The 27,917-nt window shown below is 39.5% G+C and overlaps 1 protein-coding gene across 3 annotated transcripts in view; it reads right to left on the minus strand.

Moving 5' to 3' along the window:
* The window catches only part of DNM3 (dynamin 3), a 662,543-nt gene that overhangs the window by 469,477 nt on the left and 165,149 nt on the right, over positions 1–27,917 (minus strand). For all 3 annotated transcript variants that reach the window (XM_006142350.3, XM_027768010.1, XM_006142351.3), the window contains exons 3-4: positions 16,388–16,537; positions 14,774–14,977 (exon numbers count right to left, since the gene is read on the minus strand). In XM_006142350.3, coding sequence (XP_006142412.1) covers positions 14,774–14,977; positions 16,388–16,537 — 354 coding nt within the window. The remainder of the gene's footprint in view (positions 1–14,773; positions 14,978–16,387; positions 16,538–27,917) is intronic.

Here is a 27,917-nt window from a genome sequence, read left to right on the forward strand (position 1 = left end):
TGTCCTATTTTAAACACACTTTCATTAGCTTTAAATGGGACATGAGGATATATGTTGATGGCTGAATTTTGGCAAATTAGGTATACCCCCCTCAATAAATGCTATAAATGTAGAGCTGGGGGAAAAAAAAGTAAATGTAAACATGAACCCTTCTAAATCAACTATTTTCCAGCATTTATAATATTTATTCAGTCTTTAAGTTTGTCAAGGGATCTATTTCTTTCTCTTTCTTTTTTTTTATTTGGTGGTGGGTAGAGATTATTGCGGTAGGGCATATGCGCTCACCAAAAAGAGAAAGACAGAGAGACGGAAAGTTAGAAATCAATCCCCAGGGGGGATGCCCATGCCACGATCCCTTCTCCATCAGTCTCCTCTCAGGATTTGGGCATGCATATATGCCTGGTGTGAGTTTCAAGCGACCAGGTCTGGGACCCAAACCACAGTTGACCATGTGGAAGCTCAGTGACATAACCATTATACCATCTAATGGTCCTGGGATCTTTTCCTTATATAGGTCGGTATAGAGAGATTTTAATCAATCTATGCCTTACAAGAAAGATTTATAAAGTAAAGCCTAATTCAATATAATTTTAACAGTATGTCATCACATACAGTACCATATATCTTCATCATACAGGTTTCACTATAATTTTTTAAAATTCTAACTTGTTCATGCTTATCACTATGTTAAAAAAAAGTACACAGTTGGGGACCAGCAGGTGGTATGGTGGTTAAGGTGCTGAATTTCACATGACAAACTCTGAGGTTCCAGTCTCAGACCCAGTGGCTTGAAAAACACTCCTACAGTCCAAAATCCCTAGAGAATGGAGGAGAAGAGATTGTGGTATGGCCATCCTTGGGGGGAAGAAAGGGGGTCCTCTCTCCCCTTCCTCTCTCCAGCAAGCTCACACTCCCTATGGCAAAAAAGAAAAAAGGAAAAAGAAAACAAACTAAAGAAATAAAACAAAAAACACACAATTGGCATGAGAGAAAGAGATGATATTTGGGAAAGAATTAGCACCACTGGCCTCTAAGCCATAAGGGTTCATAATTGTAATTTTTTTTTTGAGAGGTTTCTGCTATAGGGCGAGTGCACTTGCCCGAAAGACAGAGAGAGACAGAGAGACGGAAAGCAAGAAATCACCCCCCAGGGTGGATGGCCATGCCACAATCCCTTCTCCTCCATTCTGCTCGCGGGATCTTAGGACGCACGCATACGCGCCCAGTGTGAGTTTAAGCCACCAGGTCCAGGACTCAAACCACAGTTGACTACATGGGAGTTCAGCGACATAGTCATTATGCCAACTGCTGGTCCCATATTGTGCTTGTGATATTCATCACCTATTTGATAGTTGAACAAGTTGTATGGCCTCTCTATGCTGGCTCCACCTATATAAAACCAGGCACCACCACCTGATGGGCAGAAAATGGGATTGTAACATATGACACACAGTGTCATTACATAACTCATCTCACCCACCAAAATGAAATATAATACATGAATATAACATGTAATATGAATTAATGAAATATAGTATATATGAAATATAATTAGTATCTCATAACCTGATTTTATAAGGCTGATTGTCTGTAACACCTTTCCCTGGGACTCTGCAGTCTCACACGTAAGACGCTATCCCAGGAAGACCCTGTAGTGGGGTTTGTAAAGGAACCAGATTCTGTGTGCCCTAATGTAGTTGGAATCATAGCCTAGCAGCTTGAAAAACACATCAGGCGCATGCGCATGTGTGCCCCAAATCCTGACAAGTTGTAGAAATGGAAGAGAAAGAAGTGCAGTGTGACCCCATGATCTATAAGAAAGTGCTTTCTCTCTCTCCCTCTCTCTTCCTGGCAAGCATACATGCCTTCTAGAAGGAAAGAAGAAAAAGAAAACTAGAAGTCGTGTCAACAAATGGGCTTTTTTGTTGTCATTGCTAATGGTATAGAGTCAAAGCAATAATCAAAAATATGGACTGAGTACCTACCTGGGTTCGGTGTCCTACTAGGTGGTAGCACACAGAATTTACACACTGATCATGAGCTCTTTGCTATTTCAACAGGTGCCTCATAAATTCTGCTGAACAACACATTAGTGAATTAACAAATGAGTGACTAGATAGTTAAGGTGTCTGAGCAGAAATTCTCACTAGCTGGAGGAAGAGTTCCTTCAAATAATCAATACTGTTTCTGCAGGAGACTGCGGTAGGAATCCTAGTTCACCCTAATTCTGAATCTATGGGCAAGAATTATCCCAATTCCTGAAACCCATAATGGAAAATAAGGGCAATCCTTTTTCCACTCTTCTCCAGCCCCAATTCACCCAATGCCTTCTTTCACTGACAGTTAATTTAGCTGCTTACAGGTGAGTCTGAAACCATTCTTATGGCACATTATCTAAGTAGTCAAAATAATTGTATTGAAATTCTATATTTAAATGCCATCAAGTCTCATTGATAGATATTGGTATGGACAGTTGTTTGGACTATAGAATGTTAATGGTTGTTTTAAAGAGTTTATTAAACTGCAAGTTATATACAATAAATAAACTAACAAAGCCTCATAGAGTTTCCCTTGAATCTTTCCAAGAGGATAATAATTATAAGCCTTTTGTTAGCCTCTTAGAGTTATCTTTCATTATTATCTTTTCGTTTGTATTTTTTATCATAGCAATCTTTTGCACTAAGCTGTATCATAATTTCATTTTATTTTAGAGATAAAGGAGTACATTTTTTTTTGAGAGATTTTCACTGTAGGGCACTTGCGCTCGCCAGACAGACAGAGGAAAGCGAGAAATCACCCCCCAGGGGGGATGGTCACGCCGCAATCCCTTCTCCTCCATTCTCCTCTCGGGATCTTGGGCACACACGCACACGCGCCCGGCGTGAGTTTTAAGCCACCGGGTCCGGGACACGAGCCGCGGTCGACTACGTGGGAGTCCAGCGACATAGCCATTACACTAACTGCTGATTCCCAAGGAGTACATTTTTTAAGAAGTTAAATAACTTGCCCAAAAATATACAACCAGGAAGTGAGAGATCTGCTTCCTAAGCCTGCGTTCTGTCATCTATAACATTTAATAAGGTAAGGAGGAGAGGAGTGTTCTGATGAAGTGGAAAAAGCACCAGATGAGGAAGGGAGGAACTACTGCAAACACCCTGTGAGAGGGCAGGTATGTTAGGCCCCTGAATAAACTTTCTCCTTCCAAGAGAGGATCATCCCAACCAACCTCACCATATTCTAGTGAAGTGAAAGCCAGAGTATGTAAGAGCACTCTGAAAAGTTAGAGGAAAAGAAAAACGTATATAAAACTTATATAATTCTGACAGCCATTTAAAAGTTTGACCTTTTAAATAACATAGCCATTCACCTTGAGATTTTACTGAAAATTCCCATTAACTTAGGATGCAACATATAAGCTTGAGTTTTGGTTAACAATATGTGAAATCCTGCCTGTACTGGGAGAATAATTTCATCATGAAACTTATTTTAATATACATCATAAATATATTCAAGCATTATAGTAATTTTATTTTGAATATTATTATGCAAATAATTTATCATTCATTTATCAACATGAACTTCTTTCCTGAGGATATATTCAAATATACTCAACCCTGCATAGATGAAAAAGGCTTGTCTATGTCAAATAGACTTAATTTAGTACAAAGTTACTACTGCTTAAAATAGATCAGCGCTCCGAAAACTATGTAATTTCGAACACTGGTGGATAAGATTCCAATTTAGATACTCTTGACTAAAAAATGGTACTCTATTATCTAAATAGGTCATCCCTTTTAGCCAAGGGCAAAACTCCAGGAAAAGTTTATAGGCAGTAGTGAGAACAGGGAACTTGCATACTCAGCCGAATTAATCCTGAAGGCTAACAGGGTACAGATGTCACAACCAGGTTGACCTCACTGTCACAATTCAAGTTACTTGATATGAAAAGTTCCTGCTTATTGCACTTAGAGAAGATCACAATGGAGGACATCATGGGAATGATGACCTAGGGACCTCTTAAATGGCCCCATTTAAGGTAACACAAAAGAGTACTGGTAATAATTGTCCAAATCAACTTTGTCAGTACTCTGGAAATTAACCAGAAGTTTAAATAATTTAACAAATCAACTTTGTCAGTACTCTGGAAATTAAGAAGAAGTTTACACAATTTAAAGGATATTTATTTTAAAAAAAAAAAAGAAAAGAAAAGAAAGAAACTGGAATGTCAGAAAAAAACATTGAGCTGTATGATGTTCGAACTTGCCCTATTCCAAGCCCTTCTCCTCAGCTCCATAGTAGTCATGAAAACCAAAAACTCCCCCAAACATGATGAAAGCCAGCAGCCTATCAGCCACTGGACAGGACAGAATGGGATTAGAGTATGCCAAAAGTGCCATGTTCAGAAAAATGTAATATTTCATCTCTCTGGAATTTCCCTTTAAAAAATCTCCATTCATAGGGCTTTTCTTTATTTGACCTGACTCAGAACTCACTCAGTGCAAACTACCTTTTCTCCTGGGAAGTATTGGTCAAAAATATTCAGTGGCAATTGTTAAGCATTGTAGCAATAACAGTTGAGGGGTAGTGACCAAAAAACTTGTAAGGAAAAGCTAGAAAATGAGATAGCCATATGGGCTTTTGGAAATTTTGTACATATAGAGACTACAGAAAGCAGCACACATGGCTGGGACTTTGCACATGTTTGGGAGAGAACTGAGAGCCTCCTAAATCCTCACCTCTGCCTAACCTTGAGGCTCTGCACAACCAACCAAAGACTGAGGCAGAGTTGTAAACTGACGAGTATTTAATGCCCCAAAGTACACATTGAGCCCTTTGACAAATTCTGGGAGATTTACTGACTCGGGCCATTTAAAGAAATTTTTGTCCAATCATTAACTGACTAATAAACAGAAATGAGCAAAGACTTTAGAGGCCACACAAGAAAGAATACAGACTTAAAATAATTGATTAAAAAAAAAACAAAAAAAACTACTAAGCAAATAAATAGCCTGTAGCAGTAACAGCTACAAAAAGCAATGAAAACCTTGGGAGAGAAAATCTGATTTCCAGTATTGTCATTTTGTGTATTGGAAATACACACATACACACATATATACACACACACATATATTTCTTTATTATATATATAGACAAAATTTATATTTAATCACTTACAACTTTACAGTATAAAACATGGTTTTTCCCAGCACTATTACAATGTTTATCAGTCACAAAAAAGACATTACCATATACATCAGCAAATTTTCATTTTTGTGTCAATTAAACATATTGTTTTGTCCTTATCCTTCTCCCTACCTCCCCTATTACTCAACCCCTACTACCCCTCCCTTACTATCTCTAGTATCAACAGTTTCCTTCCCTGTACCATATTGTATTTCTAAAGTAACTCATTCTCAACAAAAATTACAAAATGTGAAAAGAAAGTATGGCCTATATATGAGAAAATGAGCAGTTGATATAAAAACTGTCCCTGAAGAAGCCCAGAAATTAAAAAGATGACATTACAAGACAAAAACTTTAAATAAGCTATTTAAAAATGTGTAAAGAACTAAAGGAAACAGGGGGGCTCCCGCCACCCCCTGCACAGCCACACGCCAAACAGCCGGCCCTTTGAGAAGATAAACAAAATTGACACACCATTAGCCAGATTAATCAAGAAGGACAGAAAGGAAACCAGATCAATCAAATCAGCAAGGAAGCAGGTGGTGTTACAATGGACATAATGGAAATGAAAAATATAATCGGAGAGTACTATGAACAACTATCTGCCAACAAACAAGAAAACCTAGATGAGATGAACACATTTCTGGACACTTAGAACTTACTAAGATTGAATCAGTAAGAAATAGAAAGTCTGAGTAGATCCATAACAAGCAATAAGATCGAATCAGTAATAGTCTCCTAACAAGGAAGAGCCCAGCTCCCTATGACTTTATTTCCAAATACTACAAAACTTTTAAAGAACTATCCCCAATTCTCCTTAACCTATTTCTAAAAATTCAAAAGGGAAGAGCCCTCCTAAATTCATTCTATGAAGTCTCCATCAGCTAAATTCCAAAACAAGATAAGGACGTGACCAAAAAGAAAACTTCAGGCCCATATTCCTGATAAGTACAGATGCAAAAATTCTTAACAAGATACTAGGAAATAGTATTCAACAACATATTAAAAAATATTATACACCATGACCAAGTAGGCTTTATTCCAGGGATTTGAGGGTGGTTCAACATACGCAAATCAATAAATGTAATATATCACATTAACAAAGGGAAAGATAAAATCCATATACCGGGACCAGCAGTTGGCATAATGGCTATGTCGCTGGACTCCCATGTAGTCAACCACAGCTCAAGTCCCGGATCTGGTAGCATAAACTCATACCGGGTGCGTGTGCGTGCGTGCCCAAGATCCCAAGAGGAGAATGGAGGAGAAGGGATTGTGGCATGGCCATCCCCCCTGGAGCATGATTCCTCGCTTTCTGTCCCTCTGTCTCTCATTGTCTTTCTGGTGAGCACAAGCTATAGCAAAAACCTCTCCAAAAAAAAAAAGAAAAAAAAAGAGAGAGAGAAACCCACATATCAGTTGATACAGAAAAGGCATTTGATAAAATATAACACCTCTTCATGATTAAGATTTTCAGCAAAATCGGCACAGAAGAGACATTCCTCAACACAATAAATCATCCATGAAAAACACGCAGCTAAAATCATACTGAACAGGGGAAAGTTGAAAGCCTTTCCACTAAAAACTGGTACAAGACCAGGCTGCCCACTTTCTCTACTTCTATTCAACATAGTACTGTAAGTCTAGCCAATGTAATTAGACAAGAGAGTCAAATAAAAGGCATCCAAATAGGAAGAAGTGAAATCATCTCTATTCGTAGATGATATGATGCTATACATAGAAAATCCAAAAGAATCCACAAAAAACTCTTGCAAGTGATAAATGAATATAGTAAAATGGCAGGATATAAAACCAACATACAAAAATCTATATCATTTTTATACATGAAGAATAAACTGAGACAGAATTTAAGAAATCCTATAAAAAAAAAAGAACTAAAGGAAACAATATCTAAAGAACTAAAGGACAGTAAGAAAATGATGTTTCACCAAATATAGAGTATCAATAAAGAAACAGATTGTTTTTTTAAAAGAATCAAATAGAGGGGCCAGCAGATGTAGTGATAGTTATGGCACTGAACTCCTACATGGCTGACTGTACTTTGGGTACCAGACTCAGCAGCTTGAAAATTACACTGGGTTGTGTGTGCATGCATGTCCAAAATCTCAAGATCTCAAGAAGAAAAGAGAGGAGAAAGGACTGTAGTGTGGCCATCGTCTGTGGGGTGTGCCGTGGCCTGGGGGGGGGGGGGGGAGTGACTTCTCACTTTCCCTCTCTCTTTTTCTCCAGTGAGCACACATGCCCTATGGGAAAACATCTTAATAACAAAAACAAACAAAAAAATTGAAACTCTGGAAATGAAAATTAAATTAAAAATTCATTGGAGAAACTCAGTAGGAGATCTGAACAGAAAAAAGAGTCAACAGTCTTGAAGATTGTCAACTGAGACTTTTTCTTCCTCTCAGTCTGAGTCAAATAAAGTAAAAATGAGGAAAAATAAACAAAGACTCGGTGATCTGTGGGACATTACCAAGTTAAAAAAAAACATGCATATAATAATCTCAGAAAGAAAGAAAGGAAGGAAGGAAGGAAGGAAGGAAGGAAGGAAGGAAGGAAGGAAGAAAGAAAGAAAGAAAGAAGGAAGGAAGAGAGGGAGGAAGAAAGGGAAGGAGGGAGGGAGGGAAGGAGGAAAAAGAATAGAAAGGATAGTTGAAAAAACAATGGTTGAATTAGTCACAATTGCTCAGAGAGAAAAATCAACCTCAGTGTCCAAGAACTGATGGCTGGGTTAAAAAACTGGCACATACACACTATAGAATACTATTTGGCCCTAAGGAACAGTGAAACCCTCTCATTTGATTCAAAGTGGATGAATACAGAAGATTTAATGCTAAACTGTGAAAGACAAACACTGTATATCCCTGCTCAATATATACTCAGTATGCACTCAATATGCACTTGATGGCAGAAATTGAAAGATCTGAAGATACAATAGTAGGGAGAATAAGTGTAGATACCAGGAATTACAGGAGTGGATGGGTAGGAGAGGTGAAGAGAAGAAATGCTTAACAAGACATAAGAATATAAAATTATCTATTGAAAATGATATAATGGCAATATCCTTGATTTGATAGTCACATACTGCATGCATACTTTGAAAAAATATATTATGTATTATGGAGCTGTATAATGATTAAATGTCAGTATAAAATCATAGAAGCTGTTAAAGGGAGAAAAAAGAAATAATGGCTTAAACTTTCCCAAATTTGATGAAAAGTATCAATCTACCTATCCAAGAAGTTTAACAAGCTCAAAGTGGAATAAGTTCAATAATATCTACATCTACCCACATTATAATTAAACTGTCAAAACAGAAAGAGAAACTCTTGAAGAAACAAGAGAGAAAAGATTCATCATGTTCAAAAATCCTCAATGAATTAAACAGTTGAATTTTGGCCATGAATGTCAGACAATGGGATAACATACACAAGTAATGAAAGAAAATTTTTAAATTAAAGAAGAATTGAGACATTTACAGATAAACAAAAATGGAGATAATTCCTTACTAGCAGTCTTGTCCTACAAAAAATACTAAGGGAGTCCTTCAGACAGAAATGAAAGAATGCTAGATAGAAACTGGACTCTACACATAAAAATAAAGACCATTAATAAGGTAATTACATAAGTATAATAGACAATATAAGTATATTTTACTTAAATGTAACTTTTTCTTTTCCTATTTAAAAGATAATCACATAAACCAATAATTACCTATCTTTTTTGATGGGAATGTAATGTATAAAGATAGTATTTGAATGATAATAATACATAGAAAAATGAGGAAAAAGTAAAACCACATAGGAGCAAAATTTTGTGTACTACTGAAATTAAGTTGGTACTGTTTCAAACTAGATTGTTATGAGTAGTAAGATATTAATTGTAATTCTAGGGCAACTACTAAGAAAATAATTTCAAAAAACGAGTAAAATAAACACCAAGTAGGGTCAACCCCATAGCACAACAGTTAGGTGCTGTGTGAAGGGAGCCAGAAACAGATTATTTTTTTTAACTATTTTCTTTTTTCAGAAGATTTAATTTTATTTATTCATTCATTTATTTTAATTTGACCAGAGAGATATAAAGAGACAGAAAGAGAAAGAGAGAAAGTGAGAAAGCAAGCCACCAGGTCCAGAATTGGAACCATGGTCGGTTATGTGGGAGTGTCTAGTGCCTTAACCACCATGCCACCTGCTGGTCCCCAAAACTTATATATATATATTTTTTTTGAGAGGTTTTTGCTATGGGATGCATGCACTCGCCAGAAAGACAGAGAGAGACAGAGAGACAGAAAGTGAGAAATCGCCCCCCCTCCAGGGGGGATGGCCATGCCGCAATCCCTTCTCCTCCATTCTCCTCTTGGGATCCTGAGCATGCACGCACAAGCACCCAGCATGAATTTAAGCCATAGGGTCTGAGACTCGAACGGCGATCGACTACATGGGAGTCCATTGACAGAGCCATTATGCCAACTGCTGGTCCCCGGATTATTTTTTAAAAGGAATCAAATAGAGGGGCCAGCAGGTGGTATGATAGTTAAAGCACTGAACTCCTACATGGCTGACTGTGGTTTGAGTACCAGACTCGGTGACTTGAAAATCACACTGGACATGTGTGCATGCATGTCCAAAATCCCAAAAGGAAAAGAAAGGAGAAAGGATTGTAGTGTGGCCATCCCCAATGGGGGGTGACTTCTCACTTTCCTTCTGTCTGTCTTTCTCTTCAGTGAGCACACAGGCCCTATGGCAAAACAGCTTAAAAACAAAAACAAAAAATAGAAATTCTGGAAATGAAAATTAACAAGTCAAAAATTCAGTGGGGTGATTTTATCACTTTCCCTCTCACTGTCTTTTGTCTTTTTCTGGTGAGTGCACTCCTCCTATGGCTAAAATCTTAAAACAAACAAACAAACAAAAACCCACTATTTTTGATATAAAGAAATACATGAAGATACCTATCTGTCTTCCCTAAATATTGATATATCATATACCATATTCTAACCTGAAGTTCACTGGGTTCTGATTTGAGTCTACAATTCCTTTCTTTCTTTTTCTTTTTTCTTTTTTTCTACCACTAATGATGACACACAATGTGAACCCTATTAATTTGGGCAATAATTCACCCTCTTTCTTTAGAACCACACTGATTTCCAGGACCAGCTTAAGCCTCAGGAGAGCAGTGCATCAGAGTAGATCTCTGGAGGAGACCTGGTCACAATCTAAACTCTTCAGATAATTCCCAGGGTTTTTAAGTGTGATAATGCTCTGGAGTTTAAGAATTGAAACTGGGATAAAAAAATAAATAAAAATAAATAAATAACCTCTGAGACTAGCAAAGAATTTTTAGTAATTAATCTGAGAACCATACTTAATAAGAACCTTTAGACAGTGGATTCATCCTTACCAATCACCATCCAGGAGTCATTAGAAAAGGAGGTAACACGGAGTAGAATTAAATATTTTCTGTTTATACCTAAGTAGTGTACCAAAGTTTCAAAGTATGAAAACCATATACAAGATATTTTTAAGTGGTAAGTAAGGTTTATCTATGATAGAGAAACAACTTAATAATTCTCAATAAATGAGGTTCATTCATTTTGGGTAAATTTGTAAACGTTCACATGGCAATTTCTAAGTGTCACCTAGCAAAAACAAATTCACAAACAAGCCAGGGCTCTATAATTGCAACAATAACAGAAGGTTCTCATTTAATTTTCTAGACACAGATTTGTAATTATACACCAATGACTAAAAGTTAATGCTATATTTCATTCACGCTGCAACATCACACTGTAAATACCACACTGAAATGATGGAGATGGATATACTTCTGATAAACTAATGTCTCCCTCCACCAACATTAATGGCTTTCATCTAATAATCTGCCATCATAAGAGAAGTATTACTTTAAGCTACAGATGAATCTTTTGAAGAGCCTGAAGAATGAGATATAGTCATTGTTCATTAATGTTCCCTATCTATATAAGAGAAGTAAAACATAACATACATTTAATCAATCTTAAGGATGAATTGTGGGGCCAGCAGGTGGTGAGGTGGTTAAGGTGCTGGACTCCCACGTGGCCGACTGTGGTTTGAGCCTCACACCTGGTGACTTGCTTTCTTACTTTTTCCTGTCTGTCTGTCTGTCACTTTTTCTCTCTCTTCTCTGGTGAGTGCATGTGCCCTACAGAAAATTTTAAAATAATAATAATAAATAAAATAAAATAAATAATTCTTCCTTAAAGAAAAAAAAAAGAACTGAAGGTTCAGTCTATTGGCACAGTCTATAGTGTACTGGACTGGAGTGCTTGGAAGCCATATGGCTTACTATGGTTTGTGTCCCCACCCCAGCTAACCTAAAACACTCTATGCATGCCCAAGATCCTGATGGCTAGAGGAAGGAGATCATGGCATTAGCAGACATATCAAGGATCAGATTAGTCTCTCTCTCTCTCTCACACACACACACTCTACCATGAATAAAACAAAGAAAAAAATGATAATGAATTCTGATACTCTACAGAATACAACGGCTTGGCAATATTTAGTTTAGATTTTATTTCTTAAAAAGTCATACCCTATGTGAATAAAATATTCTCGACTGGCCTTTTTTTTTTTTTTTTTGAGAGGTTTTTGCTATAGGGCAAGTATGCTCACCAGAAAGACAGAGAGAGACAGAGAGATAGAAAGTGAGAAATCACTTCCCAGGGGGGGATGACCACTCTGCAATCCCTTCTCCTCCATTCTCCTCTTGGGATCCTGGGCACACACACACATGAACCTGGTGTGAGTTTAAGCTACTGGGTCCAGGACTTGAATCGCTGTCGACTACATGGGAATCCAAGAACATAGCCATTCTGCCAATTGCTGGTCCCTCCACTGGCTTTTCTTATACTAAATTTGAAGTGGCAATAATGTGAAGCAGGAGCAACATACTGTGTTACAATTGCCACCATCTTGCCACCTATGAGGAGAATCTATTTGAGAAAAACAATTTCAAGGAAGAAGAAACACAGTAGAACAAAAAGGGGATTAGGAAGTGAGTGATATCGTTTTTACTTCTCCATGAAGCTTCAGCTGAATCATGTGTGGATTTTTTTTAAGAATGTACCTATGCTGCATCCAAAATAATTTACTGATGGAAGGCCTATATCTGCCCAATCAGAAAACCATGGTTCAGCCTCCTGGGATAAGAAGGCTGTGAAGACAGCAGTGGTTTACCATCATTTTTATAACCAGATTCCAATCCCAATGTATAATCTAGTTTCTTCAAGTCACTGATTCTGGAGAGAGTGTGTTGGTGATGACCCTCACCTAGTCATCTGTAGCCTCCATCTGCCTTGTTCCAAGTCTTAGTCACAGATGTTGAAGGAAACCAAGAAGTAAATCAATTACTACTGAGGAACTCTGGAAAGGCTCCAGAATTGGAGCATACAAGGTGAAGGGGCAGGAGGAACTAAACCAGAACTGGTTGACAGCCTAGATAGACACTGGTAGATGGCCAAAACCTTACCCCCATCTTTCACAACCACACAGCTACCCTTTTTCATTTATTTTATCAGAGTACAGGAAATTCATTTTCAGAAAAGTTTGAACCAGAATGACTTTGAACTCCAGGAGATCCTTAAGAATGCCATTATGACAGCAGAGGGATTAATTTAAAATGTATATACTACATAGTAAGAACCCTGCCCCCACTCTAGATCCTCAACCAGCTCCATTCTTTCTCTTGACTCCAATAACACCGGAAATGAGGCTTACACCAGATCAGCTCAAGAAAAAAACATGCATAGAATCTAACAGCTGAGGATGTCTCCTAACGAAATGGCCAGGTCTCAGCCCAATTACCCAATGCAAAATCCCTTAGTCAATCAATCTCATTCATACACATCTATCCATTTTTAGTGTTCTATTTTAATATGAACAAGTAGCAAAAGTCATCAAGCATTTGAAAAGGTTTCTAATGCCAAAGACAGACCAAAAGAACAAGAATAAAATAGACTTAGAGACTATGTAGATCACAAAAGCAAAGCATATAAGAGCTCTCATATAGCTCTTAGAAAAGATATTGTACTTGTGAAACCAAAAACAAGATGATGTTTTAAAAAAAAAATAAAAATAGCACTCACGTGGAGGTTAAGGAGCTAGATCCCACATGGCTGGGAGCACAGTTTGAGTTCCAGACCCAGTGGCTTGAAAATCATGCTAGGTGCAAATGAGTGTGTGTATGCCCAAAATCCTGAGAGGAGATTGGAGGAAAAGGGATTGCAGCATGGCCATCCACCTGCCTCCAGGGATGGAGGTGGGGGTGATTTCTCACATTCCCTCTCTCTATCTGCTAAGTGCACATATCCTATAGCAAAACTAAGATTTTTAAAAAATGACATTCACAATGTAAAAAAAATGCTGTTAGAGGTTTTAAAATGACATCGGAAGTAGAAGAGCACTTGGTAAAATTAAGTAAATCTTACAAAAAGTAACACAAGGAAACAAAGAAATGGATGACAGAAGAGTTTTTTTTTTAAAGCTAGGATTAATTCAGGAGTTATAGATGTTAATAAGATTTTCAGATCAAGAAATCAGAAATCTGGGAGTGACTGATTATTAAGAAAATAATACAATCTAGAATTGCAGACAATGCATTGCACCATAGTGACAGGACACATCGGTGACAGCCAGTCCATAATCACTTCATAGATTCACATCGAGCCTCATCCCTAGGGTCTCTCTAAGGACCAGTTATTACTCGACCCAGAGAAGGAAAAAAGTAAAACCACCATAAAGGAAGGAATTTTCTGGATTCTAAAATGCCAAAAACAGATCAATTCCTATTTTTATGATATTTATCTCAGATTATTATAATCTAAATATTTTACACATATGAAAAGAGTTTTATTTTGTTTTTTGTTCTGTTTTGTTTTTATGAGAGGTTTTTGCCTTAGGGAGCATGTGCTCACCAGAGAAAAAGAGAGAAAGACAGTGAGAGGGAAAGTGAGAAATCACTCCCCTAAGGGGATGGCCACACCACAATCCCTTCTCTTTCATTCTCCTTCTGGGATTTTGGGGACACAAGCACATGAACACAGTGTGAATTTCAAGCTGCTCGGTGCAAGATTCAAACTACAGTCAGTCATGTGGGAGTCCAGCAACACAACCACTATGCCAATTGTTGGCCCCAAGAGCCTCCTATTTTAAAGAAACAGAACAAAAAACAGAAAGCTATTTTCCTGGGAATATATTCAGGTAACTCATAGTAACCAAGTAGACTGGATTCTGCTATATGAGAAGTTTGTTTTACTGATTTTTTCAAAATAAGAAGCCCATGAGGCTCAGAAATGACTGTTTTCTTAGATCTCAGTTAATTTTACATTTATTTACATGTGTTTTTTACTATATTGCCTAGCTATTCTTTTCCTTTGCCATTTTAAATACAAAAGCTTGAAACAACAAAAATAATGGTTTATTTTATTCATACTGAAATAAAATCCCAAGCATCTGTGTTACCTTTAAATATACCCAAATGCTTAAGATTTTAAACTAATTCTCTCTCCCCTTAAGGGTCACATACTCACCCTGAGGATCGACTTCTTTAGCCAACTTCAGTGCATCTGAGTTTGCGAGATCAGTGTTAGCTGGGGTCACAGCCAAAATCAGGCAGTTCTCCCTTGTGATGAACTGCATGATCATCTCTCTGATCTGATACTCAATGTCTGGCGGCTGGTCGCCCACGGGCACCTTGGTTATCCCAGGTAGGTCAATAAGGGTTAGATTTAACACTGTGTGGAAAGAATAAAAGACTCCTATTTACACCTTAAATGCCAGAAGACATCAACAACGCAAAATCACCTGTCATTTAGCTCTGCTTTATGTCTTGTATGACTGAACAACTCCGAGTGTTTGGAATAAAAGGGAAAAGTACAAAATGGGGTTGCTAGCTTTATTTTTATGGTATGATCGTGTGATGCCAAATGATCATCTTAGCATAATTTCAAAGGCAATGAAATGCATGCCTAACAGCTTGCTCAGAAAACTATCAGATTCATAACTAGGAAGTTATAACTAAAACACAGAATAATAAATGCATATGTTGTCTGCCAGTCTTGAACGCTGCCTTCAAATGGCATGAAAAGTCTCAGAGTAAGGTTTGCCCTGCCTTTCAAAGTGGCACATGTTATTTACAGAGGGGTAGCCTACTGGAACGCTGTTAGCCATTCCTGGTGCCCCAAGTTTACTGAGTGGTCTCACACACAGTCATTGACAACATGACACCAGCCCCACTGACTACCATCTTCTCTGTATATAGCAGTATTGGCACCAAGCCTTCCTACGAAGTCAGCTAGATTCATGTCATTTGGGCTCTGTTTTAAAGGCAACAGAGTTGGACAAAGGATTAGAAATGAAAAACTGCCCCACTAAAAATTTAGTCAGGAGACTAGCAGATGGGGTAGTGGTTACGTCACTGGATTCACACATGGCCAACCACAGTTTGAGTCCCAAACCCAGAGACTTGAAACTCACACCAGGGGCATGTGCATGCATGCCCAAGATCTCAGGAGGAGAATGGAAGAGAAGTGACTGTGGTGTGGCCATCCCCTCATGGGGGTGGGGGTGTGACTTCTCACTTTCCCTCTCATAGTCTCTGTCTTCCTTTCCCCCCAGCAAGCACATGCACACTAAGACAAAAACTTTAAAAAAAATTTTTTTTAATTAAAAAAATAAAACTTAGTCAGAAAAAAGGCTGTTGCCCGTCACATGTTATGACTTGGTTATCTAATTTACAGCAATCTGCTGATAATCCAGAGGGGTGGGAATCACAGCGAATTTTTTCAGGAAGGAAATAAACAGGAATATGTAAGGCCACAAGAAAACCCAATAGAGAAAGGCTCGATCATAGCACTGTGTACTGCTAAGATTTCTGCATAAACTGAAGATATGAAAGATATAAACTTTGGGGCATACCTCTTTCAGATCATAAAGGTTTATAATAAAAATAAAAGAAATTTTTAGATAACTCCATTTTTATTTTTAAAGTCATCTCCTTTTGCCACTCCCACAAATATCCTATGAGCTTTTTGAACCATACCATTCATGGCAATATCGAAACATTATCTCCTGTACAAATAACATACGTTAATTAATGGAGTAAACAAAAATAGAAGAATTTGGAATTCTATTATTGTACTTACCATGTGGGGAATAGACTCGTAAGTTAATGGGTATGGAGGAAATGCCTTTATTCACTCCAGTCACTCGATCTGTTTCTGCTTCAATCTCATGGCGAATTTCATCAAAATCTGTAAATTTTTTTCCTTTGCAATGCAGAAATTCACCATATTCTATAAAAGACAAATTAGCACAATCTAAATTCATGTGTTTTTGACACAATCATAAGGAATAATGTTTCTTTAAGTCAAAGTAGCCAATGTTGTCTCCTCACCCAGCATAATGAGAACACAGCAATTACTAGAAGTCATAGATGATGTTTGAAAATATTAGGCAAATGCTATGGATACTATATTTGCCAATGTTCACATAGGCAATTAAGTACTATAAAAAGCCCCCAGCCCACATAGCCTATTAAATAATTTAAAGAGAATTTTGGAACCAGCAGTTGGCATAATGGCTATGTTGCTGGACTTCCATGTAGTTGACCATGGTTCGAGTCCCAACCCAGTGGCTTAAACTCACGCCAGGTGTGTGTGCATGCATGTGTATGTACCCAAGAGCCCAACAGAAGAATGGAGGAGCAGGGATTGTGGCATAGCCATCCTTCCTGGGGGGTGATTTCTTGTTTTCTGTCTCTCTTTGTCTTTCTGACGAGCACATGTACTCTATAGCAAAAACTTCTCAAAAAAAAAAAAAAAAAAAAAAAGAGAGAGAGAGAGAAAGAGAGAGAGAGAGAAAGAGAGAATTCTGACTGTACAAGCGATAAAAACAAACCTGATTGTCAAAGAAACTAGATCAAGAGTACATGTGAAGTCTACCTCTCAATCCTGCTAGGATTCCCTTTTTAATATCAATGTTTTATTAAGATAAAATGTTAAGATATAAATACCAGAGGTCTTCAAAATGTTTATAGAAAATATATATTATGAAAAACTGTAAATGTCAAATCATTTTTGCACCAATATAAACTCAGATTTTTAATTCCATTTTTCCATGAACTTTTTCAAGTTTCATTTATCTTCTGATGGAAAGATATTTAGAAACAAAATCTGCTTGATTGTTTAAAAAGATATAATATGGAATGTGTTAGCTTAAAATTTTATAATTCTGAGTATCACATCAACTTGTGTAATTGAAGACATTTTTCTCAAGGAAAAAAAAAGTGTTACACCAAAGAAAATATTTATTTGTAATCTTTAAAAAATCAGTAGTGGGGCCAGCAGATGATGTAATCGTTGCGTCTCTAGACTCCCACATAGTCTACCATCGTTCCAGTCCCAGACCCGGTGACTTAAAACTCATTCCAGGCACACGTGTGTGTGTGCCCACAATCGCGAGAGGAGAACAGAGAAGGGATGAAGGGATTGCAGTGTGGCTATACCCCCGAGAGATGATTTCTCACTTTCTGTCTCTCTGGCAAGTGCACATGCCTCACAGCAAAAATATTTCTCTCAAAAAAAAAAAAAAAAAGCAAGGAGAAGAAAATTATAAAATATTTAATATTTAAAGTACATGAATGACAAAAAAAATCAGTCTTTTTAAAAATTTCAGTAGCCTCCTATGAAATGTTATACTATTTCTCTGTCTACTTCCAGAGATATCAGGCATATTGAAACCACCACCCCTCAAAGCAGAAGCCAGTGCTATTGACTCTAAAAATTGATTGCAATCTTAACAGGGAGGAAATATTAACCAAAATTTCACTTTCTCTGATATCTGACTGAAGAGCTGCTCCACCAAACTTAGACTAAGGCTAACTATCTTGGGCTTAGATGCCAGTCAAGGCAATTAGTGGTAGCCTGTCTACAATGCCCCACCACAAACACTCCATCTCAATCCATGAAGATTAAATGGCAAGGCCAGTGGGGAGACAGATAAGATGTTGTCCCCTGACTTCAAGTAGTTTAGCATCAATAAGGAACTAAAAAACATATCACAAAGGGAAAAAAGAAAAGTTAACATAGCAAGAGCTAAAGCACTGATCCATACTTAAAATGATAGAAAAGATGGAAATATTAATAGCAGAGGAGGCTTCAAGCTGCAGTTCTAAAAAAGGAAGTGGGATATGAACAGAGAATTAAATAGCAGGGAAGATTTTCACACGCACAAAAATATAGAAAAGCCTTTCAGAGAATCAGAGGATCTTAATAGCATCAATAAATCTCTTTACTTTTTCATCCAGCTTCTGCTTGGACCTATGCACTGAGAAGAACCAAGGCTTTGACATTTGGGGGGAAAAAAATGCTTCTTAGAAAATGTTTCTTTATACTAGTATGAAATCTGCTTTCTTGTCATATTCCATGGTCTAACTTTTGGCCTCCAGAGCTATTCGGATTAAGTTGTCTTCTATGGGAAATGGCCAGGAACTATTCTGAGTTTCAGCACCCAGGATTCTTCTCCTTCTTGGGTCTGTCTCACCACTGTCTCTTACTTGTCTAATCATTGGTGGGAACAGACTAGAGCAGGAAAAGATTCTGGGGGCAGACAAAGATTTTCCAGCCTCATCCCAGCTACTTGGGACTAAAAAGATCACAAACTCTGTAAGTGGACTAATTAAATGGTTTAATTTACCAAATAACTGATATGATCTAACTTTTCAAATATGAGACTGACAGACATACTCGAGCTCTGTCTCCCCCATCAATTTGCAGGGACATGACTATTTTTCTTAATTTCTTCATATAAGTGATATGAGCCATGTTTTGTAAAACAGCAAGCTAACTCTTCTGCAAGCTCATTCCTCTGGTGCTAGAACCGTACAGAACAACGGCTAAACAGACTTCAGAAATCTGCTCTAAAGACACAGAGATAATGCAATGCTCCATGATGCTGAAGTCATATAGGAAGGTCCTTAGTTCATGGTCCAAGGTCTCCATATACATGCCAGGCACACACGTGTGTACCCAAGATCCTGGTGAGCTGGGGATGGATCAGGGAGTACACACCCTATTGGGAGTGCCTGTCTTCCTATGACTGTCTCTTATGGAAGAAATAAATAAGCTTTAAGAAGAGAGAGACAATATTTCTTTAAAGCAATGCTGAAAGCCCTGTAAGTATAATGATATGAGTTATGAAAGCCATATACTTATATTAATGACACTGAAGACATGATGTATTGGGTTGTCCAAAAAGTCATGATGCCTTTTTGTATAGAAAAACACATCATGACTTTTCTGACAACCCAATATTTCCACAGTCTAGATCTGGATTCCTGATTTTTCCACATGCTTGTTAGCCTGAAACCAAACAGCCAGTGTGCTTACAAAATAATCCATGGTTAACATAGCTTTTTTCAAAAAATAAAAGATGTTTTTATGAACAACAAAAGAAGGAAGAGAGGAAATAAGAGAGGTAGAGGAGAGACAAAGAGAAAGAGAAAAAGAAAGAGAAAGGAAGAGAGGGAGAAAGAAAGGGAAGGGAAAGAAAGCAAAGAAATCTGGCCTGAAGAGACTGCTGCATCATTTGGCGTGTTTTCCCACTTCGCCACCATAGATACTACTTTCACTGGAATATAAATTCCCAGAAACTAGAGACTTCATTGTATTATACACCCAGGCCTAGGACAGTACTATGAGACCAGTTTAAATGTAAGAGAGGGACAAAACAATAAGAAAAGCAAAGAGGATCGAAAGAAGTCAGATTCTAGGGAGGGGGGGGGACATTGCTAAGTGAAAAGCGAGTCAGAGGCCCAGCCACAGAGGCACAACCTGGAGGGCATCATGGCATAGTGGCTAAGGCCACACGGGAGACCCAGATTCTATTTCAGGCCCAACCCAAACAGGTTGGGCATGGTGGTTGTGCCTGTGGAAGGCTGAAGCAGAAGCTTCTGGATCAGGAACTATAGGTTTTTTATCTTGGGGGATGGGAGGGCTTAGAGTTATAGGGTACGTGCATTCACTGGAAAGACAGACAAAAAGCAAGAAATTACTCCCCGGGATGCTGGCCAGGCTGTAACACCTTCTCCTCCATTCTCCTGGGATTCTGGACATGCATAGACTGCAAGCCTCCAGGTCCAGGTCTCAAACCATAGGCATATGGGAGTTCCAGCAGCCTAACCACCATGCCACCCACTGGCCCCAGGGACTTCAGTTTAGATTGTTACTAATAAGTTAAATATACTCAAGTAGCACAAATGTTCATTTCTTTTTCTTGCCACTAGATGGCACCTATTTGCTTTCTTTGTAGGCACTAAGGCCCTTCCAGAAGGTTGTAGAAACCATTTTCAAATTATATTTAAATTAGTCCCTGGGCACTGGAAAATGATTGTGTCTTGGAATTGACAGATTATAATTGTACAAGATCATCTCGTATCTTTGAGTCTTTTTAAAATGGGGGTTGCCACAAAAGAGATTTAGGAATGTCCTCATTTGTTTATTATTCTACTAATAGTTATTGATCTCTTGCTACTGGTCCTACACTGATGCTAAAATTGAAGTATAGCAGAGGGGGGGAAATAAATTCCCAACCTCACAAAGCTTATATTCTAAGAATGTGTGAGAGTAAGCAGTGTGTGTGTGTGTGTGTGTGTGTGTGTGTGTGTGTGTCAGATGCTCTGGAGAAAATTAAACTGTAAGGAGATATTAAATGCTCTGGGGGGCAGGGAACTGCCTTGTTATTTGGTGTGTTTGAAGGCGGCTTCTCTGATATGATAAAGTGACATTTGAGCAAAGACTCAAGAAAGGGAGAGAAGAAACCGCACCGAACGTACAACCGGGTAGGATGTGAACAGGCGCATGCGCAGCGTGTCAGAAGAGCGGCTAGGCGGAGGAGGCTAGAGCATGGAGCGGTTGGCAGTAGGTCCTCTCTCGCAGCTAGAGCTGTGGTACACACCTGAATTTTGGATACCTGTGAGCTCCTTTAAGGTTGCTGATTTTGATTTTTACTTTGAGTGAGTTGTAGACCTTTTGAAGAGTTTTTGGGGGAAGAGGGACAACATGATGCGACCCATGCTTGAAACAAATACCTGGCTGCTGTGTTGAAGACCAGCAATGGCAAGCTAGAGAGAAGTTTGTGGTTAGAATAACCCAGGTGAGAAATTGTAACAGAGTTTAGACCAGAGTGGCAAGACTGGATTAGTGAAAAGTGGTTAGATTCTAATATATTTCTGAAGGATTTTTTAGTTTATTTTATTCATGATGGAAAGTGTAGACACGCATGCGAGAGAGAGAGAGACAGAGAGAGAGAGAGGGAAGCTCCCTTGACAAGGTCTCATCACACCCCAATCACCTTTCCCCAGCTCTTCAGTGTGTCGGGATTTGGGGCACACACATGTGACAAGAATTTTCAAGCCGACCCAGGGATCTGAGCACGTGGGTCAGCCATGTGGCTCAGCCATGTGGCTTCCAGCACCACCATTCGGATTGCTACCAACGGCACGACCAAGCTTGGTCAAAATGATAATATATTTGGGGAAAAAAATCAATAGTATTTGCTGATGGATTGAAGCTGGAGTGTGAGGAAAAGAAACATCAAGGTTAACTTCAAGTAGTTTAAGCTCGACAACCAAAGAATTCTGAGAAAAAAAGACAGAAGGAAACAAGATGGGATGGGATGGGATGGGGTTGGAAATCAGGAGTTTGATTGGGAACCTATTAAGCTTAAGAGGCCTAGAACACACACCCACCCCAGTGGTGCACTGGAACTGCTGTCAAGAGTTGAGGACTACATCACTGTGGAAGAGGCATTCCCATTCACAGCACCTGCTGGGAGTCTGTTTACTCTGAAGAGTTTCCAGAAGATGGCAGTCAAGTGCTAGAGAAAAGGGGCAGCTGCTTTTTATAATTAGCACATATAAAAAATGTCTTTGGGGTTGGATTCATGAGTCTTCTATCCCCAGAGAAGTCTAAGCTATAGAGATTTACTTGGGGATTCATTAAATTCAGGCACATTGTGAGAGAGGAAGTTAGAGATCAGAGTACGGGGTGGGTTTTCCAGTGTGCAGGGTCCAGGAGATGGAGCCTGAGAAGGTAGTCCAAAGGTAAGAGGGTTTTTCATGAAGGAGGAACACCTTTTACTCCATCAGATACTGCCAACATGTTAGGGAAAATGAAAACTAATGCTTGATCACAGAATCTGGCAACTCCAGGGTCCTTCAGGAGGCTGACAAGTGCTGTAACAGTGGAGAAGGCGGGTCAAAGCTTTACTGGAGCAGGTTCAAGAGAGAAAGTAGAGACAGACTATCAATGACTCTCATAAGGAGTTTTTGTTTTAAAGGAGAGAAGTGAGAGGAAAGCTGGAGAGTGATATGAGTGGCAAGGGGGTGGGGATTGTAACGATAGAAAAATTAAATAGGATGTTCATATTGGCTGATGGGAACAATTTCGTATTAAGTGAAAACTCTCAGGGAAGAGGGGATGAGAGGCTGGGGGTGGGGAGAACACACCACCGTATCTACAACACCAGGAAGGAAACAGAACCCTGGCTGTGGCTGATACAAAAGGCAGAAGATGGTGGCAGGAGCATGTACAGTTCATCAAATGAGAATGGGGAGGCATCAATATCATATTTGTCCAAAGTCATTTTATAAAACACTGCTGTATATATTCTCACTAAACTATATAAATACTATTCGGTCGTTTGAAAAGTCATGACTCATTTTTGCACAGAAAAACATAGGAAAATATGTCATGACTTTTCTGATGACTTAATATTACTTTCTGCCATAAAATATATCACACGCACACCCCAACACACTTATACACACACACACACACACACACCCCAACATACACACAAAGCCATGGAGTGATCCTAAATGAGTGACCTAAGAGTACCCACTGCAGAGATGTCAACTTGAGTCTGGTCTGTGCCCACCATGAGGATTCAGACTTGTCTGGTATTATCAAGGAAACTGATGGGACAGGGACCACAGGCATTTCTTCTACAGGGCCTCCTGGGAAAGAATTCATCTTCTAGAATGGAAAATTCAGGCAATGACCTGAGTTGGCAGACAGGAGCTCCCTGTAGTCAATCCTCCACCAAGACACAGAGATTCACAAATCTGTGCCCCCTTGTCACTAACAGTACGATGACACTTGTCAGACACACATCCCACTTTCTTAACATAAAAACGTGTAAACCATAACTATGATTCGTAGCTACTGGGATGCATTGCCAATAAAGTGAGCCCCACTACAAGATGAACCATTCCTGATGGGACACCTCCCACCTAGCCAGCAGACCATAAACAGATGAGCGGTAGAGGTGGCCAGGATGGTTTTGTGCAATTGACCAAAGTCACTGTTACTCTGGTCAATCAGCTGATATCACACAATTCCTAAGTAAATCCTTATCAGCAATGTAGAGTTAAAAGATCACCCCCCCTGGGGTGTGATTTCTCGCTATCTCTCTGTGTCTCTCTGTCTCTCCGGCAAGTGCACACACCCTATTGCAAAAATTTCTCTTAAAAATAAAAAAAGATGACATATTTACCTCTCTATTGTTCAAAAAAAAAGAACAACTACAGATGAAAACCTTAGAAAGGACCATCACGAGACCAACGCATCACTTACTATACTCACCTCTGAAAAAGAGTGTCTGTGTGAGTCTGGGAATAAAGGAAATTCTAGCATAGAGGCCACACTCTATAGAACGAGCTCTGATCACGGGAAAGAGACAGAGAGACAAAGAGAAAGTGAGAAAGCAGCCCCACGAGTAACGGCCATGCCACAACCCCTTCTCCGTCCCTCCTTTCCCTTGAGGTTTTGCGCGTGCACATACACCCACCCAGCAGCTTGAGACTGAAACTGTACAGTCAGCCAGGTCAGATCCTGCCAGCCCAAGGACCACAGGGTTATAAATGTGACCTTCTCAGACGTTTTTTCACTGTGACAAACAAATATGTCTGAGAGCCCACACAATCTCAGCCCATGGTTTCAAGGCATTTTATTTCTCATGGAAAAGTGCAATTTTCAGTGGCACGAGCTCTTTGGACATGGTCTCAGCGTTCCTTTCTTTCTAAATGCTTGGTAGTTGGGCACATGACGTGGTCTCCAGGCTTCAGCTGGGGATCGATCTGAATAGATGGTGTATTACATTTCTTGGCTATTCGCCTCTATAAAGGACGAAGGCCACGTGTATAGGAGCATCGAAACCCTGACAAATGCTAAAGCATCCCTGAGATTCCACTTTGTGGCAGGATAGCCTGTTCTACTGAAGCTCATGGCATGCTTTCAGTTTTACAAAATAAGACTTCTAGTTTTAAATGTCTTTCCTGTTTTCCCAATGTTAAAAATAACATAGTTGAAACAAAGGTTAAGATACATTTATACATTGCAGACTGATTAATAGGAAAGAAAAGGAGAGTATTTTAAAAATCAGAACCATAATTCTATTTTATTTTTACTCCCTCATAAAACATTTTAGCACGGTCATTTCTACTGGTCATGAAAAATAAACTATGCTAGGTTAAACAGCTGACAAATTGTGGGGGTGGTGGGATGAGATGGTTTGTGCCTGAGCAATGTTCCAATCATCTGTGAAGATCACAGCACGACTGGAAAAATTTAAATATTTTCAATATGCCCCTTCTGTGGGGAAAAATATTCATATGCTTCAATTAAACAAGATTAAGCAGAAAGGAGTAATTGCAGGGCACTAGCATAGACCTTCTTGTCTGTCAATCTTTATGCTAAGAACTGGAGTCTTCAATATTTTAGCTGGAGTCTTACAACTGAATTATTTTTTGAGAGAGAGAGAGATTTTTGCTGTAGGGTTCATGCACTCGCTAGAGAGAGAGAGACAGAGACAGACAGAAAGTGAGAAATTACCCCCAGGGGGATGGCCACATCACAATCCCTTCTCCTCTATTCTGCTCTCAGGATTTGGGGCATGCACACACAGACGTGCCCAGTGTGAGTTTAAGCCACCGGGTCCAGGACTCAAACCATGGTGAATTATGGGAGTCCAGTGCCATAACCATTATGCCATCTGTTGGTCCCGACTGGAATATTTTAATAGCAATGTTTTGTTACCACCAGAGTCCAGTGAAACAGAGTACCTGGGTCACATCAAAGAGGAGCCACTTTTGATGCCATTAGCTGAATTCACAGACTAGAAAGAGCATCTGTGATGATTATATTTAAAACATGCCCTCAAAGGCAGAGGCTATACTTCATGGAATATCTGTAGATTTCTTCCTTTTTGAAAATTAGTTCATTTAATTTTATTTACTAGAGGGTATGTGTGCTCACTGCAGAGACAGAAAGGGAAAGTAAGAAAGCACTCCCCATAAAGGATGGTCACATCACAATCCCTTCTCCATTTCTCCTTTTGGGATTTTGGATGTGCGCGCGCACGCGCGCACACACACACACACACACAGGCCTGACATCTTTTTTTAAGCCACCAGGTCCAGGAAAAGAGAAAGTCTAGCAATCAGAAAGAAGAGGGCATCTAAAGAAGCAAGCCAGTGTGGGGAGTCCAGCAGTGGGTAAAAGGCAGAGGGCTCGGGAGCGGGTAGGAGCAATGGGTCGGGGGTCAGGAGGGCCAGGATTCCATCACATACAGAGACCAGACACAGAGACCAGGCTTTAGGATCAGGCCTTGGGTACCTCCCAGGTAGAATGGGAAGTCCCTAGATCCAAATGACTCAGATGGTACCAGGCAGAAAATCCAGAGGAGAAGTCAGTCACGGAACGGACGGTAGAGCTGTTCTCACAAGATCTAGAGCTGAATGCAGCTGAAGACGACTCAGCATCAAGAGAGATTCACGTCAGTGCTGCTTTTACAGTTTCTGCTCAGCACTGCCTTGACAGTTTTCTTTCCCCTGGGGCGGCTGGTTCTAAAGTCTGCGTGATGCTGGGATACTGCGTGAGGGCGAGTGGCCCCAAATAATCAGCAGTGCTGAGGCAAGAGAAAAGAATAGCTTTTTATGTAAGCCCCAAGGGGTGGGGGTTTTCTTAGAACACTCCACTACAAGTATCCACAGCAGCGTCAGGGAACAGGGAGCTGGAATACCCAGGTAGCTGGGTTTAGTTCTATATTCTTTCCAAAAGGGGTCTGAAGCCTATAACCAAAAAATCTATTCTATTTCATACCCATGGTTTCTATGTAAAACAAAATCAAGAGAAACTGTATTCCAGATACTAAAACGAAATGAGAAACACTTGGCCAGAAACTGCAAAGTCCTAACTACCCCAGATCTCAACCACGTTTAACATGATTGTCCTCCTCTTCCTTGAAACAGTTTCCTCTACTGACTCCCATTATTCAACTTTCCTGATTTCTCTCCTTCACTCTTTGTTCTGCCTCTAAGTGCTTTGCTCACTGTTCCTTCTCTTCTCTGCTTATAAACACTGGAGTATCCCAAGAGTTCTTTCTAGGTGGTCTCATCTGTCCTCATGGCCTTAAAATTTATATATATTTTAAAATATATGTATACATATTCCACAAATTTGTATCTCAAGCTCTCATATCTCCCCTGAATTCTACACTTGTGTCTTTTTTTTTTTTTTCCCCCAGAGAGAGATTTTTGCTAGAGGGCATGCATGCTTGCCGCAGAGAGAGACAGACAGAAAGCAAGAAATCACCCCTTGGGGGAATGGTGACGCTGCAGTCCTTTCTTCTACAATCTCACCTTGGGATTTGGGGCACACACACATATGTGCCTGGTGTGAGTTTTGAGCTACCAGGTCTGGGACACAAACTGCAGTCGACCACGTGGGAGTGCAGCAACGTAACCATTACGCCATCTGCTGGTCCCACATACTCATCTAATTATTATGTTTAATAGGCATTTTCCACTTGAACGCATAATAGATCTGAAAAGCAGTCTGAAACTGAAGTCTCAAATCTGCACTTCCCTTACTCCCATCATCCATGCCTATAGTCTCCCACAGCTCAGCTATTGACACTGCCACTGAATCTGTTTCTTAATCCGAAAACCAGAGCCATCTCTGCATCTTCTTTTACTCAGCTCTCTCCCAAACACTTCCTCCCTGTCTGCTCTGTGGTCATCCTTAGGCTGGTCCACCTTTTACCTGGACGACCATCATAGAAGCATTCTAACTGGTCTCCCGGATGCCACTCTTGCTCCAATGAATCCATTCTCCACTCAGCCACTAGAAAAGTCTTTTTTAACATTTTTATCAGAGGGCACAAGCACTCACCATAGAGAGACAGAGGCAGCGAGAGCGCAAAATGAGAAAGCATCTCCCGTGGGAAATGATCACGCGACAATTCCTCCTTTTCCGGATTTGGGGCATGCACACACATACAGGCAGTGCTTTGTGTTCTGTTGTTGTATTTTCAAGCTAGTGGATACAGGACTTGAACTGTGCAGATAGCCATGTGGGATCTAGCCACCTTAACCATCATGTCACCTGCTGGCCCAAGATGCCTTTTAAAAATATAAATCAGAGGACCAGCAGTTGGTATAATGGCTATGTCACTGGACTCCCATGTAGTTGACTGCAGTTCAAGTCCCAGACCCAGTGGCTTGGGCTCACGCCAGGCACGCATGCATGAGTGCCCAAGATCCTGAGAAGAAAATGGAGGAGAAGGGATTGCAGTGTGGCCATTCCCCCAGGGGGTGATTTCTCGCTTCCTGTC

Source organism: Tupaia chinensis, unplaced genomic scaffold (assembly GCF_000334495.1).
Source record: "Tupaia chinensis unplaced genomic scaffold, TupChi_1.0 Scaffold000074_1, whole genome shotgun sequence".
Taxonomy (NCBI): domain Eukaryota; kingdom Metazoa; phylum Chordata; class Mammalia; order Scandentia; family Tupaiidae; genus Tupaia; species Tupaia belangeri.